Source organism: Propithecus coquereli, unplaced genomic scaffold (assembly GCF_000956105.1).
Source record: "Propithecus coquereli isolate 6110/MARCELLA unplaced genomic scaffold, Pcoq_1.0 Scaffold20, whole genome shotgun sequence".
NCBI lineage: Eukaryota > Metazoa > Chordata > Mammalia > Primates > Indriidae > Propithecus > Propithecus coquereli.
In genome coordinates, this window is record NW_012144967.1 from 13,245,590 (window position 1) to 13,264,563 (window position 18,974).

At 43.5% G+C, this 18,974-nt stretch overlaps 1 protein-coding gene across 4 annotated transcripts in view; it reads left to right on the plus strand.

The window, feature by feature from the left end:
* PRC1 (protein regulator of cytokinesis 1) overlaps positions 1-18,173 on the plus strand; it is a 23,485-nt gene extending 5,312 nt beyond the window's left edge. Inside the window, exons 2-15 of one of the 4 annotated variants that reach the window (XM_012643762.1) lie at positions 1,740-1,872; positions 2,102-2,224; positions 4,248-4,481; positions 4,559-4,729; positions 5,327-5,476; positions 5,888-6,035; positions 7,212-7,348; positions 9,475-9,570; positions 10,617-10,763; positions 10,985-11,095; positions 13,860-13,970; positions 14,604-14,780; positions 15,118-15,159; positions 17,010-18,173. In XM_012643762.1, coding sequence (XP_012499216.1) covers positions 1,740-1,872; positions 2,102-2,224; positions 4,248-4,481; positions 4,559-4,729; positions 5,327-5,476; positions 5,888-6,035; positions 7,212-7,348; positions 9,475-9,570; positions 10,617-10,763; positions 10,985-11,095; positions 13,860-13,970; positions 14,604-14,780; positions 15,118-15,159; positions 17,010-17,081 — 1,852 coding nt within the window. In that variant the 3' untranslated portion in view covers positions 17,082-18,173. Of the gene's footprint in view, positions 1-1,739; positions 1,873-2,101; positions 2,225-4,247; positions 4,482-4,558; positions 4,730-5,326; positions 5,477-5,887; positions 6,036-7,211; positions 7,349-9,474; positions 9,571-10,616; positions 10,764-10,984; positions 11,096-13,859; positions 13,971-14,603; positions 14,781-15,117; positions 15,160-17,009 lie in introns of those variants that run through there. The other 3 variants (XM_012643763.1, XM_012643765.1, XM_012643764.1) reach the window with 3 other exon arrangements.
* The last annotated feature ends 801 nt before the right edge of the window (positions 18,174-18,974 follow it).

The following is an 18,974-nucleotide window of genomic DNA, read 5'->3' on the forward strand; positions in this document are numbered from 1 at the left end:
AAAAAAAAAAAAAAAAAAAATGTTTAAGGTATATTTACATACAGTAAAACCGACTCATTTTTCATGTGTGGTTTCAGGTGTATACTGTTATATAATCACCATCAAGGTCTAGAACCATTCCATTACCCCAAAAAGTTTCTTGTGCCCTTTTGCTGTTGAGCCCCTCCCTTGATCCCAGGGAACTAATTTGCTTTCTTTCACTATACTTTTGCCTTTTCTAGAATTTCATAAAATAGAACGATATAATATGTAGTTCTTTGTGTTTGACTTCTTCCACTTAGCATAGCTCAACATAATGTTTTGAACTTTATCCATGTTGTATGTAGTTAGTTCATTTTCATTGCTGCATTATTCCACTGTAGGAATGTTCTCCATTGTCTTGATGGACATGTAGGCTATTTTTGTTTCCATGCTGTTATGAGTAGTGCTCCTTTGACCATTCTTATGCATGTCTTTGAACATATGTGTGCATTTTGCTAAGTATGTACGTAGAGGTGGAACTGCTGGGTTCCGCTTTAGTGGATATTGTCAAAAGTTTTTGAAATAGTTGTACCAATTTTATGTATGAAAGTTCTGGCTTTTCTACATACTCACCAACACTTAATGTTGTTTGTCTTTTTAATTTTAGCCATTCTTTGGGTTTGCTAGTTGTAATTTAAGAATAACAGCAACAAAAAAAAGCAATAAATTGCCAGCTATCTTGTAGGAACTTCTCATCAGCAATCTCTTGTATTAGTTTATTTTACTGACATTTTTGTCTGGTTTTTCTTTAATAAAAGCATTTCTAATTCTGTATGATACTGTCATAGGTAGTGTTACCAAGCAGCAGGCTTGCTGCCTGGCACACATTGAAGCCATACTGTGGCATTGGCTTGTGAGAAAAGAAAAAGCTTTATTTCAGGGTCAGCTGCCCAGGTGACCGGAGGCTACACTCAAATCTGTCTCCCTGAACTGGGGTCCGGTGGCAGGTTGTATAGGCAGAGAGTAACTATGGGGGAGATAGGAAAATGCAGCGAGACTTGGTGTGACTGGGTCATACAAAAAGGCAATACAGGGTTCTTGGCTCTTAGTTCAGATTGCAGCAAAACAGGGCACCCTTTGCTTCTTAATTTGGTCCCCATTCCTCGATCTGAGTACTTAGGATCTGACTGTGATTGACTTTTTTGTTCTAGCCAGATTTGGGCTTACAAATTGGGCACACTTGGGTCATCTGGGCACACTCAGGTTACAAGACTTGCAAAGCTGGGGGTCTGTCCCAACTGAAAAACCATCTCATCATTTTGTTAGTGGCAAAGCTGAACCAAATTGGACTGGTTCTGTGACGACGGTAGATGATTAATAGAAGTCCAAATCGTTAGGATTACTCCGAAGATTGAATTTCCAACACATAACATGATACTGAATTCTGCTTTGCTAGTGTTAATGGCATTTGTTGGGGAGAAGGGAAGGGGAGTGGTTAAAAGTGAATTAAGGTGAATGACCTTGAGGTCACTGAGAAACTAGTCTGTTTAGTTCCTGAATTCTTATCTGGGCGTGGTGGCTTGAGCCTATAGTCCCGGGAGGCTGAGGCAGGAGGATAGTTTTAGCTCAGGAGCTGGCGGTTGCAGTGAGCTATGATCGAGCCACTGCACTCTTGCCAGGGTGAGAGTGAGACCTCAGCTCTTTAAGAAAATAAATAAATACTGCTTTTAGTCTTGAAGCAGTGACTCATGTAAGAGGCCTCTTTTCTTGCTTTTCAGTGAGATAGTGGCAGAAGAGTCTATAGTGTGTCTCCAGAGTGCCCTAAATCACCTTCGGGAAATATGGGAGTTAATTGGGATTCCGGAGGATCAGCGTTTACAAAGAACTGAGGTCGTAAAGAAGCACATCAAGGTGAGTTAAGGAGTTCTGGTGTTTTTGCAGTGGGTGCTAAGGATTTTGGTGTCAGCACCTGAGATAGCATCCAAAATGACATCTGATCACTGGCACTAGGATATCACAGGCTCTCCTGATTTTTTTTTTAATCCTTCCTTGAAATTTTGAAACAAGGAGAGTTTGGGTGTTGATGTTGGTTTTTTCCCATGTGGTCCCAAACTTTTCTAGACTGTTTTCTCTCTTGCAGGAACTCCTGGATATGATGATTGCCGAGGAGGAAAGCCTGAAGGAAAGGCTCGTCAAAAGCATAGCCGTCTGTCAGAAAGAGCTGAACACGCTGTGCAGCGAGCTACACGTCCAGCCGTTTCAGGTCCACGGCACTCCACAGGGTCTCGGGAAGCTGGCTTGGGTCTGAGATTTAGGATAAAGGAGCATTGATTTGGGAGTGCAGGCGGAAGTTTCTTGGTAGGGATGGTGCTGGATGTGAGAAGCTGGGAAAGGTGCTGCCTAGTTAATTAGTCCCAGCAAAGGAATTTTCACATACGTAGAGTGTTGCTCTGTTGAGAGGTGAGGCAACGAATAGGTGATCAAAAACAAGTTGCTCTTTGCTGTAGTTTTGCTTGGGAGGGCATATTAATTGATTTTTATAAACTCAGGAATAGGTAGGCACAGATGGTACTGTGCTGTTCTTTCTTTGAAAGAAAATGAAAAGAGGTGTTAATACCTTGGAAGCAAAAGTAACTAGTGCTATAAGGGAATGTTCCAAAAAAAATAAAACCTTTCTGGTTTTTCATACCCAGAAACTGCATACCACTGAACCAGCCAAAATGGCTACTTCGGAAGAAATGTCTCATAAGCTGGATTATCAGGGGTGCATAGTCCAGTCCAGAGCATGCCATGATTATTTCTGTGTATATAGCTGACAGGTTGCTATATTGTGGTCCAGTGCAAGTCAGGGACTGATGAAATGAATAACAGATGGGGCCTGGAAACATATCTCTGCTTAGAACCAGTAAAAACAATGCCAGGATCATAAAAATTAGGACAGATGTGGAGCTTGGAAAGGTAATACTGCACCCATAGGTTCTCAGGTCTCTCCCATTCTAACAGCAGGAAGAACTGCTTGGGTATCCACATGGAGACATCCTAGAAGGGAGACCACCTTTAAAGGGTTAAGGATGTTTCATATGTGGCAGCCAAGAGCAATCAGACCATGACATCAGTGGAGTTTCCTGGAATCAACATAAATGGCATAAATACAATTGATTTGGGACATCAAGTTTCTTTTCTTTAGCCTTTTTAGCAGTAAGGCCTAAGAAAGCCTTTTTTTTTTTTTTTTTTTTTTTAACTTTCAATGTAAAATTGGGTGAGAAGTTAGGTGTACAGTAGTACATCTCCCTTAAGTTACCTGACAGTGCCTGTTTCACCAATGTTAAATTCTGTAAATTTATAGGAAATATATTAATAACTGCCACTTTTTCCTTCTTTTTTACCAATTAGGAAAAGAGCAGCAACTACTAAATTGATTTTTGTTGATAAAGTGATGGCAATAGGATTATCAGGATGAGCATTTAGCTATGAGCTAGCTGAGCCATTTGACAGCTAAGCTTTCCAACCCATTTAAAGTGCCCTGATTCGTAGAGTAGTCAAATTCATAGAGACAGAAAGTAGAATGGTGGGTGCCAGGGGATTGGGGAAGGAAAACATGGGGACTTGTTAAATGAGTGTGAAGTTTCACTTTGCAAGATGAAATGAGTTTTGGAGGTGGATGATGGTGATGGTTGCACAATAATATGACTGTACTTAATGCCACTGAACTGTACACTCTAAAATGGTTAAGATGGGCTGGCCACAGTGGCTCATGCCTGTAATCCCAGCACTTTGGGAGGCTGAAGCGGGAGAATCACTTGAGCCAGGAGTTTGAGACCAGCCTGAACAACATAGTGAGACCCTGTCTCTACAGAAAGTAAAAAAAAAAAAAAATATCCCGGCATGCTGGCACATGCCTGTAGTACCAACTACCAGGGAAGCTGAGGCAAGAGGATCACTTGAGCCCAGTGGGCTATAATTGGGCTACTGTATCCTAGCCTGGGCAACAGAGCAAGACCCTGTCTCAAAAAAATAAAATGGTTAAGATGGTAAACTTCATGTTACATGTATTTTACTACAATTTTAAAAATCGTTTAAAAAAAGTGTCCTGGTACCTATTCACCTTTCCTTACGGGGGCCCTTCCTTAGGAGAACCTCTTTGTGCCATATTCTGTTGGCCATGAGCTAACTTCATCGTAGGTTTACAGATAAAACTCTGTCATCCTAGCCCTCTTCCATCGTCCTTCCCTTCCTTTGAAGGGATTCACTTTGAACCTTATCAATGGTACATTGTCTTTATACAGGAAGAAGGAGAGACAACCATCTTGCAACTGGAAAAAGATTTGCGCACCCAGGTAGAATTGATGCGAAAACAGAAAAAGGAGAGAAAACAGGAACTGAAGCTACTTCAAGAACAAGATCAAGAACTGTGTGAAATTCTTTGTATGCCCCACTATGTTGTTGACAGTGCCTCAGTTCCCAGCTTAGAAGAGCTGAACCAGTTCAGACAACATGTGGCAACTTTGAGGGAAACAAAGGTATGCGGCCTACATTCATACTTCCTAAAAGTCAGTTTGGCTTTCCTCTGGTGTCTTGTAACTGTTTTGTTTTATAGGCATCTCGGCACCAGGAGTTTGTCAACATAAAGAAACAGATCATACTGTGTATGGAAGAATTAGATCACACTCCAGACACAAGCTTTGAAAGAGATGTGGTGTGTGAAGATGAAGATGCCTTCTGTTTATCTTTGGAGAATATTGGAACACTACAAAAGTTGCTACGGCAGGTAATATCTTCTTAAATTATGGCCTGGGGTCTCTGTTGTACACAGCAGTTTGAAAAAACTGACAGTTTTTTTCTTCAGTCTTAAATAAGGAGCCAATGTACGTTAAGAGAACAAGAGAGGATAAGGATAATAACATGATATACAACTTCGATTTTTTTTTTTTTAAACAAAACTTATACATAGCTCTAAGAACATGAAATTGAAATTTTGGATGAAATAATATTAGTCATTTGAATTAGCCTAATGTTTATTTATTTATTTATTTTTGAGGAGAAGGAAAGAGAAGTTTATTAATTTGCCCGCAAAGAGGAGGTTGGCAGACTCCTATCTCAAAGTACCAACATCCCTAGCCTGGTGTTTAATTAAATATTTTTTCAATTCAAAATTTAAATCCTAATTGTTGGGATCTGAGATCCTTCCATAATGATAGCCTTACAGCTTGTGTTCAGGAGGCATGAAAACATACCTGTTCAAAATCTTGTAAAAGTGCTTCCTCTCCATGTGGGTCCAGACATTTCTTTGTGGGAGGCCAGAGGCTGCTAGCCTTCCCTGTGCTGCCGCTTTGCTGTAAGTAACCGCTGGCTTTCCTCACAATAGCTGGAAATGCGAAAATCACAAAATGAAGCTGCATGTGAAGGACTCCGTGCTCGAATTCGAGAGCTCTGGGACAGGTTGCAAATACCTGAAGAAGAAAGAGAAGCTGTGGCCCCGGTTATGACTGGGTCGAAGGCCAAGGTCAGGAAAGCGGTAAGAAACGCAGTGGGTGCTAGGTCAGCCCTCTTCTGCAAGCATTTCTGTGTCCTATCTGATGTCATTACCAGCTTCTGCCTTGGGCCAGCCTATTTTTAAGACAAGCATCAGAAAAGGGTGACAGTACCCTGCTTATCTTCTGTCTTTTGTGTATGTTCCTTAGATTTCTGGCTCCGATAATATCATTGTTGTAAAGGTTGTTAATTTACCTCTGTGGCTTTGTGTTTTGTTTTGTTTTCCTTTTTTTTTCTCTTTTGAGACTGGGTCTCTCTCTGTTGCCTGGGCTAGAGTGCCTTGATGTCATCATAGTTCACTGCAACCTCAAACTCTTAACAGGGGAGAAACTGTTGGAAACCTAAGTGAATTTAAATGTGTGACAACCACCTTTAACAGGTCTCTTTCTTTCAGCTGCAATTAGAAGTGGATCGGTTGGAAGAACTGAAAATGCAAAACATGAAGAAAGTGATTGAGGCAATACGAGTGGAGCTGGCTCAGTACTGGGACCAGTGTTTTTACAGCCAGGAGCAGAGACAAGCTTTTGCCCCTTACTATTCTGGTTAGTACAGAAGTGGCGGACTTCATGGGGCCTGCTCCCTGGTCTTTTACAAGGCCAGACATTCGGCAGGAAGTATTTCCTCTTCTGAACAGATATAGCCACCTTTTCAAGCCATTCCACATAATGCCATTCCTGTACAAATAAGCATTTGCAAATGCTATTGGGAAATACGGGGTTTCTTGCTTTCTGAAGCGGTATATCACTTTAGCCTCTAGCCGTGAAGCTCAAGTTTATCAGGTGCTTATTCTTTACCAGGCACCATGTCAAACCCTTAACATCATTATTTCACTTAATCCTCATGTCAAGAGATGAGGACAGGCTGGGCAAGGTGGCTCATGGCTCTAATCCTAGCACTCTGGGAGGCTGAGGCAGGAGGACCATTTGAACACAGGAGTTCGAGACCAGCCTGAGCAAGAGCGAAACCCTGTCTCTACCAAAAAGAAAGAAAGAAAAAAAAAACCCAGCCTAGTGTTGCAGGGTAGGCCTGTAGTCCCAGCTACCCGGTAGGCTGAGGCAGGAAGATTGCTTCAGCCCAGTATTTGGAGGTTGCAGCGAGCTACAATGACACCACTGCACTCTACCCAGGGCTACAGAGGGAGATTGTCTCAACAAAAATAAACAAAGCAGCTGAACACCCTTCCTCATAACCCCCACTGCTATTTTAAAATAAAAGAGATGAGGATGCTAAGGCATGTAAATGTTAAGCAACTTAGCCTAGAGGCATATAGCAGGTAAATGCCAGAGCCTATGTTTGAACCCAAAGGAGTTTAACTCCTAGAGCCCAATGGGATTCTAGACTGACCTGAACTGAATATAAAGATAAAGCTGTCCCAACTAGATTCACCAAGTGTTTGGGACATTTCTGTAACCCAACCCTCTGTTGGCCGGGCAGAGTGGAAAGGTAGAATGTGAAAGAAACCTAAGACAAGGCAAGAGATGACACAGATTTTTGAGAACATTAATCATTTTAGTCCATACCCTACTCTTTGTTCTTAATCCCCCAGGCTGATTGTGATAAACCTAGCTTTTGTTAGCCATAATGTTTGTATTTATTCCTATATCATTTTGTTGTAAGAAAAAGAAATCGATTTCTATTTCAGGGGAGTGGGGGATTAGTAAGCTGGGATACTAAACACTAGAGGAAGCTTTTAAAACCACTGGGCCTGTGTTTTGCAGAGGACTACACAGAAGAGCTGCTCCAGCTCCACGATGCTGAGGTTGTGCGGTTAAGAAACTATCGCGAAGTTCATAAGGAACTCTTCGAAGGTGTTCAGAAGTGGGAAGAAAACTGGAGGCTTTTTTTAGAGTTTGAGGTACTGCCCTAGTTTTTGTCTGTTTTTGTTTTCTCTAGAGTAAAAGGAAGTGTCAAGAAAGCACGCCCTGTACACAATCAGAATCCAGTTTCCTTCGTTCTCCACCATGCTTTTGATACCCTGTCTTTATCGTTAAGTCTCTCTGAATTGCTGCTCACCCTCTGTATTTCTTAAGCTTATAGGCAGGGGCATAAAAGAGCATACCCAAAATTAATGGCTTAAGTAAGGGAGCTGTTTCTTGCACAAAGGAAGCCCAGAGGTGGCGGCTGGTGCAGGTTAGTCGTGGCAGTTTCTGACAAGGAGCAGGGCCCCAGGTTCTCCAGCTCAGGGCTCCTCCACCACTGAGGGCGGCCCTCATCCTCAGGGTAAGATGGCAGTTAGAGCTCCCACCCTAATGGCCACATTTCAGACATCACGGTGGAGGAAGGCACAAAGAAGGCATTGCCCCTGGCTCTCTTCACAGTACCTCTGCTTATGTGCCATGCCGGCTGCCAGGGAAATTCTGGTTCTGTTACTAAGAAGGGAGAGAAGAATGGCCGTTGGGGCAAGCAATTAATACTCTCCTACCATTCCAGCTTTTGCTGTTTTCTCTAAAAACGGCCTAGGTATTAGGGTGCATTTGCATACTCTGAATTCCTTTTCTTCTCATAGACTTAACACAGGTGCCCTCAGAGCATTCTGAAGCTGGGGGCTGGGTCTAGGGTGAGGCAAGTGAGGCCCCCGGGGCACGAGCGTACGGGCACCAGTGCTCAGGTTCGTGCTCGCCCGTCAGAGCTCGAAGGGGGCTTTAGAGAGTCTTTAATTCAGCTCCTTCAAGTTTACAGGCAGGGAACTAGGACGCAGAAGTGGAGAGAACCGTGGATATCCTACAGCTATTCAAAAATAGGTGTCCTAGTCTTTAGTTATTACTTCCGGTTGAAAGCAAGAAGAAGCAAGAGTAAACACGAATAAAGAGCTAAAGCAGCAACCCTTGTTGACATGCTAGTATTTAAGAAAAAAATAAAAGAAATGAATTGCCATCTCTCTGGCTACTGTTCATAGGCTGCACCAATCAAGTGGTGTGGAAGGGAAATTTTTTTTTTTTTTTTGAGACAGAGTCTCGCTCTGTTGCCCAGACTAGAGTGCCGTGGCGTCAACCTAGCTCACAGCAACCTCAAAGTGCTGGGCTGAAGCGATCCTCCTGCCTCAGCCTCCCCAGGAGCTGGGACTACAGGTACACACCACTGTGCCTGGCTAATTTTTTTTTCTATTTTATTTTGTAGTGAGACAGGGACTCACTCTTGCTCAGGCTGGTCTTGAACTCCTGAGCTCAAGTGATCCTCCCACCTCAGCCTCCCAGAGTGCTAGGATTATAGGCGTGAGCCACCACACCCAGCCTATATACCTAATTTATAATTACAGATTATGTACTTGTATTACTGTTCTGATATACTGTGTACATTACAAAATAACAAAAAACAGGCTGGTCTGAGTGCAGCCATGTTTACAACTAATTGATCACAGCCAGTTACAAATTTCTTTGTTCCTTCTCACTCCCACTGCTTCACTTGACTAGCAAAAAAAAAAAAGGAAAAACAAAAGCTAAAAAGAATGAGAAGCTTTAACATTTTATATTTTTAACTTGTCTATTTTGTGAGGGTTAATTTAGTAAAAACCAGATTATCTATAAATGTCTTAACTGTGCACATCTGAGCTGCATTCTGTCTCAGTATGCCGGAAGTGAGTAGGCATAGAGGTGCCACCACCACCCCATCTGAGTGTGGACCCTGCCATCCCTCCATGTACCTTGTGTCTCCAGATCACATGTAATCATCTGACATCTAAACCAAGAAAGGGAGCCAGTGACATTGTTAAATATTAAAGTCTGTCTTGTTCTTTAGAGTAAAAAGGAAGCAGTCATTTTCCTGCACTCCAGCGAATGATCTGCTCGTGCCTGGGAATGCCCTACAGCTCATTGCCTGGCCTCAGAAAGCCACCGTTTCTCACTGCTGAGAGTGGACGGGAATGCAGAACACTCTTAAGTCACTTTAATAATGTATATCATTTTATCAGAGCAAAGGATCTTAGCACAAGTTATTGGTCTGACCATGCCAGGCTTTACTCTAATTAAAATACACTTTTCACAGAGAAAAGCTTCAGATCCAAGTCGATTTACAAACCGGGGAGGAAATCTTCTAAAAGAAGAAAAGCAACGAGCCAAGCTGCAGAAAACACTCCCTAAGGTAACACTGGTGCTTGGCTACAAAATACCTCACTTTTTATATATCCTTTGCTTTGTATTGTTTTGCCGCAAAACTATATTCTCTTCCAAAGCTTAGGCAGGGATAACTATATATTGGGCCTTCAGCATAAGCAACTATTCAGTTGTATAGGTGTGATACACCTGTTGAGGAGTATTAGTTTACTGGGGCTGCCATAGTAAAGTAGCACAGACTGGGTGGCTTCAACAACGGTAATTTGTTTTCTCATGGTTCTGGCAACTGGAAGTCTGAAATCGAGGTGTCACTGGCAGAGTTGGTTTCTTCTGGGGCCTCTCTCCTTGGCTTGCAGATGGCCATCTTCTCTTCCCTGTGTCTTCACATGGTCTCTGTGTGTGTCTGTGGCCTGATCACATTAGTCCTGTTGGATTGGGGCCCACCTGATGACCTCATTTTGGCTTAATTGCCTCTTTAAAGATCCTGTCTCCAAATACAGTGACATTCGGAGGTGTACTAGGGGTTAGGGCTTCAACATAGGAATTTTTGGGGAGCACAGTTCAGGCAATAACATGAGACAAGCTTTTGAGAAAGTACTGTGGGCTTCATTACCGTTTTCTATTTTAATAATAGCATTTATTAAGTATCAGATAGTATTTTAAAGTGTTTTCATTTGTATAATCCTCACAACATCCCTATGAGTTTGGTATTATTTCCATTTTTACAGCTGAAAAAACTGAAGTACTGAGAAGTTATGTAATTTGCCCACCTTTTCACAGGCAATAAGAGGTAGACAGAGCCCAGATTGGAACCAGATAGTCTGATGCCACAGTCCTGCTGTGAATGTACACTGCCTCTTTAAACGCTGACCCTCCCCAGTGCTTCCCCCGCCGTGTGCACCAAAACCCAAGTGGTCAAACTCTGGGTTCTTGCCCTTGGCCACTTGCGTGTGTATTGGGAATGAACCGTCCCTAGGCTTTGATTTCTGGTCACTCTGGCCTGTACTCATGTGGGTCCAGCTCCCTGAAGTTAGGCTAATGAAGTAACTAGCATGTCCTTATTTCTGGTCTCAGCTGGAAGAGGAGTTGAAGGCACAAATTGAGATGTGGGAACAGGAACACGCACAGGCATTTGTGGTGAACGGGCAGAAATTCATGGAGTATGTGGCAGAACAATGGGAGATGCATCGACTGGAGAAAGAGAGAGCCAAGCAGGAAAGAGTAAGTGTGAACACGGATGGGAAAGGCAGACGGTGACTTGAGCAGCCCAGAGTCTCTGCCATTGATCAGAACTGGTTGAAGAACAGGGAGCCCTTGGTAGCTCTTTTTATATCATCTCTGGCTACAGAGACTGAGCCCGAGATTTCTGGTCCTCCTCCTGTTCCCGTCCAGACCTGTTCTCTTCCTGGGATTTACCACTGTTGCTTCTCACTTTCACATAGCAAATGAAGAACAGGAAGCAGACGGAGACAGAGATGCTCTATGGGAGTGCCCCCCGGACGCCCGGCAAGCGGCGAGGACTGGCACCCAACACGCCAGGCAAAGTGCGCAAGGTACGCTCGAGGCCTCGTGAAGCACTGTTGACGAGGGGGTGGCGAGGCAGGGTTCTTGGCCATCTCCTCCCCTCTCAAGGAATGGCCAGCTGTCATGTGCCAGTTGTTGAGTCCTTGTCTTAAACTCAGGCCAATAATGGAGTATTTATCTCTAGAACAAGAAGTCAGGAAATTTTATCTTTTTTTATTTTTATTTTTTTCTTTTTGATAAAGTAGAACATGTTTTCCCTTTTCCCTCTCCTCAACTTGTGTTTTGTGTGTTTGTGTGTTTTCGAGACAGGAGTCTTACTTACTCTATTGCCCTTAGTGTCGTGGCTTCAGCCTAGCTCACAGCAACCTCAAATTCCTGGGCTCAAGCGATCCTCCTGCCTCAGCCTCCCTAGTAGTAGCCGGGACTACAGGCACGTGCCACCATGCCCGGCTAATTTTTCTACTTTTAATAGAGTCAGGGTCTCGCTCTTGCTCAGGCTGGTCTCAAACTCCTGAGCTCAAGCAATCCTCCCACCTCGGCCTCCCAGAGTGCTAGGATTACAGGCATGAGCCACCAGGCCTGGCCTCAACTCGTGTTTTATAACATATACAATGTTTAAAAAACCACCTGTGATGTAAGTCAGAGAACTGAGAATATTTCTTTTTCCCCACTTGATATTGGTTATTTTTTCATAGCATCAAACTGTCTTCAGATACACTCTATGAGCTGTATCTACCCTCTTAGATAATTCTGTCATTTATTAAACCAGTTCCCTATTGTTTGCTATTAGGTAGTTAATTTTTTATGATGAAAATAATCTAGTGAACTTTTAAAAACATACAACACTAAAATTCAATTCTAGAAAGGTTTAATTCAAACTCTGAGAACCTCTGTGCTACATGCTGAAAATACAAAGATAAGTGAGACAGCCCTTGCTCTCACGAGTGCTGTATTCAGCTGGGTACAGTGGCTCCCGCCTGTAATTTTAGCAACTCAGGAGACTTAGGCGGGAGAATCATTTGAGGCCGGGAGTTTGAGACCAGCCTGGACAACATATTAAGACCCTGCCACTTAAAAAAAAAAAAAAAATAAGTGCTGTATTCAAATATTTCTGAAGTCCCGGCTGCACTGATCAGTCTGTGGTACCAATGTGGTTATAACAATTTATGCTCGCACTGGTCGCGGCTCAGGGTTACGGTGACTCCAGTCCTTGCAACACAGCAAGTTTTCTGACTTGTTTTATTTTTGTCCATTCAAAGGGTATGAATTAACGTCTCATGATTTTACTTTGCATTTCTGTCATTACTGGTGAAGTTGCACCTTATGCTATGTTCATACTCTTCTGGATTTCTTTTTCTGAGAAGTCTTGACAATTTTTCTGTTGTGTATTTGTCTTTTTCTTACAGATTTTATAGGAAATCTTTGTATGTTCAGGATGTGACTCCCTTGTCAGCTGTGGTACGCTAGCTTTTCCCAGTATTTGTGTTGGTCTTGTGTGGTTTGTCTCTTTATTCTATACGGTGTTTTTGTTGATGAAGAAAGTTTTTTCCCAATCTTTTTTATGGTCTATATTTTTTTGTACCTTTTAAGAAATCCTTCCATGACCTCAAGTCACACAGATGTTTGCCTGTGTTGTTTTCCCAGTCTGCCTTCTGTATCGAATGGTTGTTGCTTTCCCATTTGAGGTTTTTAGCCACCTAGAACTTTTTTACTTAAATGTTTACAGCTTTATGGAATATCATTAGCCTGTAATATTTAAAGTGTACACTTGAAGTTTCAACATGTGTATGTATACACAGTGAAATCACCGGAATCAAGATGAGGAACATACTCATGGCCCCAAAGTTTCCTGGTGCCACTTTGTATTACTTCCACTCCCCTGTCCCCTGGTTCGCCCCCAGCCCGTGGCACCCAGGGATTTACTGTCAATATAGATTAGTTTGCATTTTAATTTTTATTTTTTAGAGACAGGGTCTCATTCTGTCACCCAGACTGGAGTGCATTGGTGTACTCACAGCTCCAACTCCCAGGCTCAAGTGATCCTCTTGGCTCAGCCTCGAGAGTAGGTAGAGCTACAGGCGAGAGACACCACACCTGGCTAATTTTTTTTTAATTTTTTTGGTAGAGAAAGGGTCTTATCATGTTGCCCAGGCTGGTCCTGAACTCCTGGGCTCAAGCGATTCTCCTGCCTCAGCTTCCCAAAGTGCTGGGGTTACAGGCTTGAGCTACCATGCCTGGCCTCAAACATTTTATGTAAATAGAATCATACGGTATATATTCCTTTTTGTCTTTTTGTTTAGCATAACTTTGAGAGTTATCTGTGTTGCGTGTATCCAACGGTCACTTGTTTTTAGTGTTGATCAGCAGTCCATTGCGTGACTGTACCAGTTTGCTCATCCATTCACCTGTTGATGGATATTTGGTTGTTTCTAGCTTTTTGCTGTTGTGATAATACTGCTATATCCATTTATGTCTAAGTCTTTGTATGAACATATGCTTTCATTTTTGGGGGGTAGACACCTAGGAATGGAATGGCTGCGTCATACGATAGGTGTCCTGTGCCGTAAGTGGTTGTACCATTTTACAGTTCCATCTGCTGGATATAAATAAGCTTTGAAAACTTTTCACAGGTTTCCTCAGAGCTATGCATTAGACAGGGTAGGGTCTTTACCATGTAACTCCCATCTTTCTTGGGCTGCTTCCCACACTCATTTCTTTGTAGGGTCGTGATGGGTTGCTGGAAATGCTGAGGCTGTCATCGCACATCATTAATCTACCTGTTCTTTTCCGTAGCTGAACACTACCGTCTTATCCAATGCTACAGCCAACAGTAGCATTCGGCCTGTGTTTGGGGGCACAATCTACCGCTCCCCCGTGTCTCGACTGCCTCCTTCTGGCAGCAAGGTTAGTGTGCTCTGTGTATAAGCGCATGCCCCACGTGCTGTCCCAGCCTCTTTACCCAGAGGCTCCATCTGCTTGTTCTAGTTTCTGTGATCCCTGGATTCCGTTATCATTGACATGCTGAGAGTTGACAGACGTAAGCTGCGAAATATTAGATAATGGGCAAAAAACTAATGAGCAAAAAAAGGACAGTCACTCTGAGCCCCATGGTACCATGGGAAGTACAGGGATGTGTCTAGGAAGCTGAAGATCAGGCAGTAGTCTCTGGTCTCTAGGCTCAGTTCCAAGCCCAGTCTTCAGCTGGTGCTGACCTAGGTCCCCCTGCACAAAGGTTCCAGCCCAGTGACAGTGATCCACTAGACACAGGTAGGTACTCAGAAGAAGAGACATGGGAAGTATGGACTAAAATACTTTAAAAATATATGAATTCTTAATGATTGACAGAACTCCTATCTTGAGCATAGCCTAATAAAATATTTCAAACAAAAGCATAGGATTACAGACATATCAAGTAATATAAAGATGGTATCAGCCCTTGACCACGTAGGGGTTTGGGGGGTGTGTGTGTGTGTGTGTGTTATGTGTGTGTGTTCATTACAGGGATGGTACATGGATCTGTCTTTCCTTTCTCTGCAGCCAGTTGCCACTTCTACCTGTTCAGGGAAAAAAACACCCCGTGCCGGGAGGCATGGAGCCAACAAGGAGAACCTGGAGCTCAATGGCAGCATCCTGAGCGGTGGGTACCCCGACTCGACCCCCCTCCAGCGCAACTTCAGCATTAATTCTGTTGCCAGCACCTATTCTGAGTTTGCGGTAATTCACCTTTTCTAATATCTACCAGTCTCTGGGGAGCACACAGTTGGGGCAGAGTGGGTATCTTCCCAAGGGGGCCTCTAGGCTATTATGAATAGGGAGGGCAGTGACCTTGGAGGCTGAGAATCCCTTTCCTGCCTTGACCGTGGTGGGAGTGGGGATGGTTTGAGGGAGGATATATAGGAAAGAAGTTGGCAGCAGCAAGTAGACATTTAACCTGGATCCTTCTGCTTCATATATATACCATTCCCTGGCTGCAGGAGGTGACCCCTCTAATCACTGCCCTGGTGCTCTCTTGGTGGAGATCTTGGTAATTGTCTTAATTCTTTGTTCTTAGAAGGATCCGTCCCTCTCTGACAATTCCACTGTTGGGCTTCAGGTCTGTATGGCAACCCCTGCATGTCCCACATCCCTTTTCTAAACTGATCTATCGTCTGCTGGCTTCATTCCCAGCTGGGCGTAGGGCTACACTAACCAACAATCTCAGCTGTATTATCGTAGAACCTTTTTTTACAAAGGAAGTGGGAATTCCTATCATGGACTCCAAATAAAAAATACCCGGTAACGGATTTACTAACCTGCTGATTAATGGGAAAACTTATTCAGACTTGAATTGGATTCTCAGCCCCACCTAAAGTCAGGCACAGTTTTCTTTAAAATCATGTTTTACAATAGAAAATCTTCATCCTCCCCAGTTGTGAAGTCAAAGGCCTGCAGTGTGCTAGAAAGAACAGAGGCCCTGTCACGTGGGGAGGTGAGCCCCAGCTGTGTGCTGCCCACGATGAGGTTCCTGGCCTCTGTGTGCTGATTACTTCCTGGAGCAGATGCCTTACTAACCTGACCACTCAGGGCCTAGCGGCCCACTCACTGTCTAAGCTAGGCCATGCTCGCCTCCTCGCCTTTGCCTATTTCCGCCGTATCTATGTGCTACAGCATGTAGGAGGAGTGGAAGAAAGTAATTTTACCAGAATGCTCTTCACCTTCTAGTATCCTGCTCTGTATTTGCTAACACATTCTACATGCCTTTTACTTAACAATCTGTGTTGTCTCTTCTCTCCGTGTATTACTAATGACAGGTGAGGCTGTCCCTCACCCTTGGCGGGTACCAAGTTAAAGCCTAGGCTGCCTTCTCTCTTACTGTTGCAGGGAAGGAGGATGGAACAGTTGCCCAAGGCTATAGCTAGTTTTGAGCACTGAAACTGGCTTCATATTCTGGTACTTTTTTCAAATTACATGCCTCATGGTGGTTCCATCTAATTAATATACAAGTGGATGTGTGTCACTCTGGCTAGCTGACTGGACCGGGGTTCCAGCTTCCTCTTCTGTGCTTGCTCAGCCAAGGCCTAGTTCATCCATGTGGGCTTAAACGCACCTGCTTGTCCCTATGGCTGATCCTAGGCAGGTTCATCTGGTTTGGGTTGCTGTGGCTGGTAGACTCCACCAAGCAACACCAAAGCCAGTAAACTAACCTCTGCTAATACTTGTCTTTCTCAACGGCCATTCGTGCTTTCTGTTCTGTCTCTATACCATGTGCTCCAGCATGAGATCAAATCACCAGCAGGTTACGAGTCCCTCAGCCCCAGGGATTGGTAGATACACGGTCTGGCCCATAGTTTAATAAAGGGCTCAAGAGACCAAAGCTTGTTGCCTACTTAGCTTGACAACTGAGAGTAGCTTTGTGAAGTACAGTTGTACAGTTATGGCGTCACTTAACGACAGGGATACGTTCTGAGAAGTACATCATTAGGCAATTTCATTATTGTGCCCATCAGAGAGAGTACTTGCACAAACCCGGATGGCATCGCCTACTACACCCAGGCTACAGCCCTGTATAGTGTGCTACTGTACTGCATACGGTGGTAAATGTTTGTGTCTAAACAGGTACGGTAAAAATACAGCATTCCAACCGATGGGACCGTCGTATACATGGTCCATCATTGATTGAAACATCGTTAGGTGGCGCATGACTGTATAAGATTTCTGTGAGGTTCAACAGAATGCACTGGCTGAGGAAAGGGGGCATGTGTGCGCACGCGCTTGGTCTAGGACTAATAGCACGGTGCTCAGAGTTCCTCACCTTTTGTTCCTAACACAGTCTGTGCTGGGCCGGGACCCTGTCTCAGAGAACTGCCCTCACGGGACCATCTGCTGACACATAAGCATACTTGGAAGGGAGGGGCGTGCGTGACAGGGGCAGTACTGCCACTGATGTTATTTATTTTTCAACAGCGAGAACTTTCAAAGGCTTCCAAATCTGATGCTACTTCTCGAATCCTCAATTCAACCAACATCCAGTCCTGAGAAGCCCTGATCAGTCAACCAGCTGTGGCTTCCTGTGCCTAGACTAAACCTAACTAACTATATGGGGTGGCTTTAGTTTTTCGTCAGTTTAGGCGTGCTTGCAACCCTGGGCAGGTTCCATTACCATGGGCTCAATTTGAGATGTGAACGAGTATCGCACATGAAAGTCCATCGTGGGTTTAGTGGGTCTTAGGAGACTTGGTTTTTATTTTGACTCACGTTAAAACTTAGTTTATAGCAATAAGTGCAAATTTTAGCACCTGGGACCTAGTTTCTTTAGCCCATAGTTCCACTCACTTGCTGAAGCATGCTGAAGGCTCGTTTTATTTCACCATCGTGTAGGAAAATGATTGGCTCTGCCCGACCTTGGGGTATGGGACATGAAGTAATTTTGGCTTATATACTTGTAATTAGCGATTAACTTCTTTTTTGTTTAGGGATGTTCAAGTAATGCTTAGCTGGGATAGCTTTGCTCTCACCTGAAGGCCTGTCCCCACCACACATGACAGTCTTCCTCCTGATGAAAATGTCTTTGTGTGTCAGAAGTTGAGATGGCCTGACCTACTGCCAAAGAGGTGACAGGGAGGCTGGGAGCTCCTTTGTTAAATTGTGTACAGTTCTGTTAAATAGTGCAATGCCCTCCGTTGGGGGTATGTATGTACGAACAAGTATCTGTTCAGAGTTTGTCCCTGGGGCCAGTCGCCCATGCCTGTGCCCATTATGCCCGAGTTCTTCTATCCCCTGCACTTGGCAGCCAAGTTGGGAGGCTGTTTGGATGGGTTGGGCCACTGCTGTCGTGGAGACCTGGAACTTTGCACATGTCAGTACTGGGGAGTTGTTCCTGCTACGTAGCATCCATGACGAGGCCCTTCCTTTACCTCCCGTCAGTCACTACTGTTCTTCCCGGAGCACTATTATTTATTCTTACTCTGCCTGCGCCAGTACCACTGTCAACACGTTAAATGGTTCTCAAAAGCTTACCAGTGTGGACCTGGGCTATGTCGGTCATGCTGTTTAGTCATACGTAGACCTGTCCTGCTTTTAAAATGTAATTTCTTAAAAATAAATTAAAATGTGTATACTTACATTTCATGGTGTTTTAATTTTTTCCCTAATCACTTTTGGTTGGTTTGGTCTGTGGAAAAAAGACTAAGGACATGTGAGAGCTTTAGTCAGGCGTGTGATTTTTACATTCTTTCTTGCATTTCTAAATTAAGAATATTTTCAGAAAAAAAATAAAAAGCCTAACTCGTGATCTATTAAATAAGCTGAGGTAAAATTCGGAAGCTTCTTGCTTCATTGCCAGTTGTCATATTAATAAGAATAGCTTTTAGAGGGTGAGGATGCCCGATTGTTTTTAACAGCTTTGAGGTATAACTGACATGCTATACATATTTACAGGGTGTACTTCGATAAATTTTGACTCGTGAAACCATCACCACAATCAAGTCACTGAACATACCCATCACCCTTAAAAGTTTCCTCCTGCCCCGTTCTAATTCCTCTCATATCCTCACCCCCCACCAACCACTGGTCTGGTTTCTGTCAGTATTATAGTTTGCATTTTCTACAGTTTTACGTAAGTAGAATCATGTAGCATATACATTTGGTCTGGCTCTCTCACTGTTTCTTTCCCTATTTTGAGATTCACCCATATTGTCATTTCAGTCCATAGTTTGTTCCTGTTTGTTGACAAGTAGTGTTCCATGGTATGGACAGACCAGCTTTTTACTTGTCATGTTTGTTCACATTTGAGTTCTCTCCAGTTTTGGGCTATTAAAAATAAAGCTGCCATAAATATTCAAATACAGATCTTTGTATGTATATATATTTTCTTTGGGGAAATACCTAGGAGTGGAATGGCTGGATCACATCTCTGGTAGTTCTTAAAAA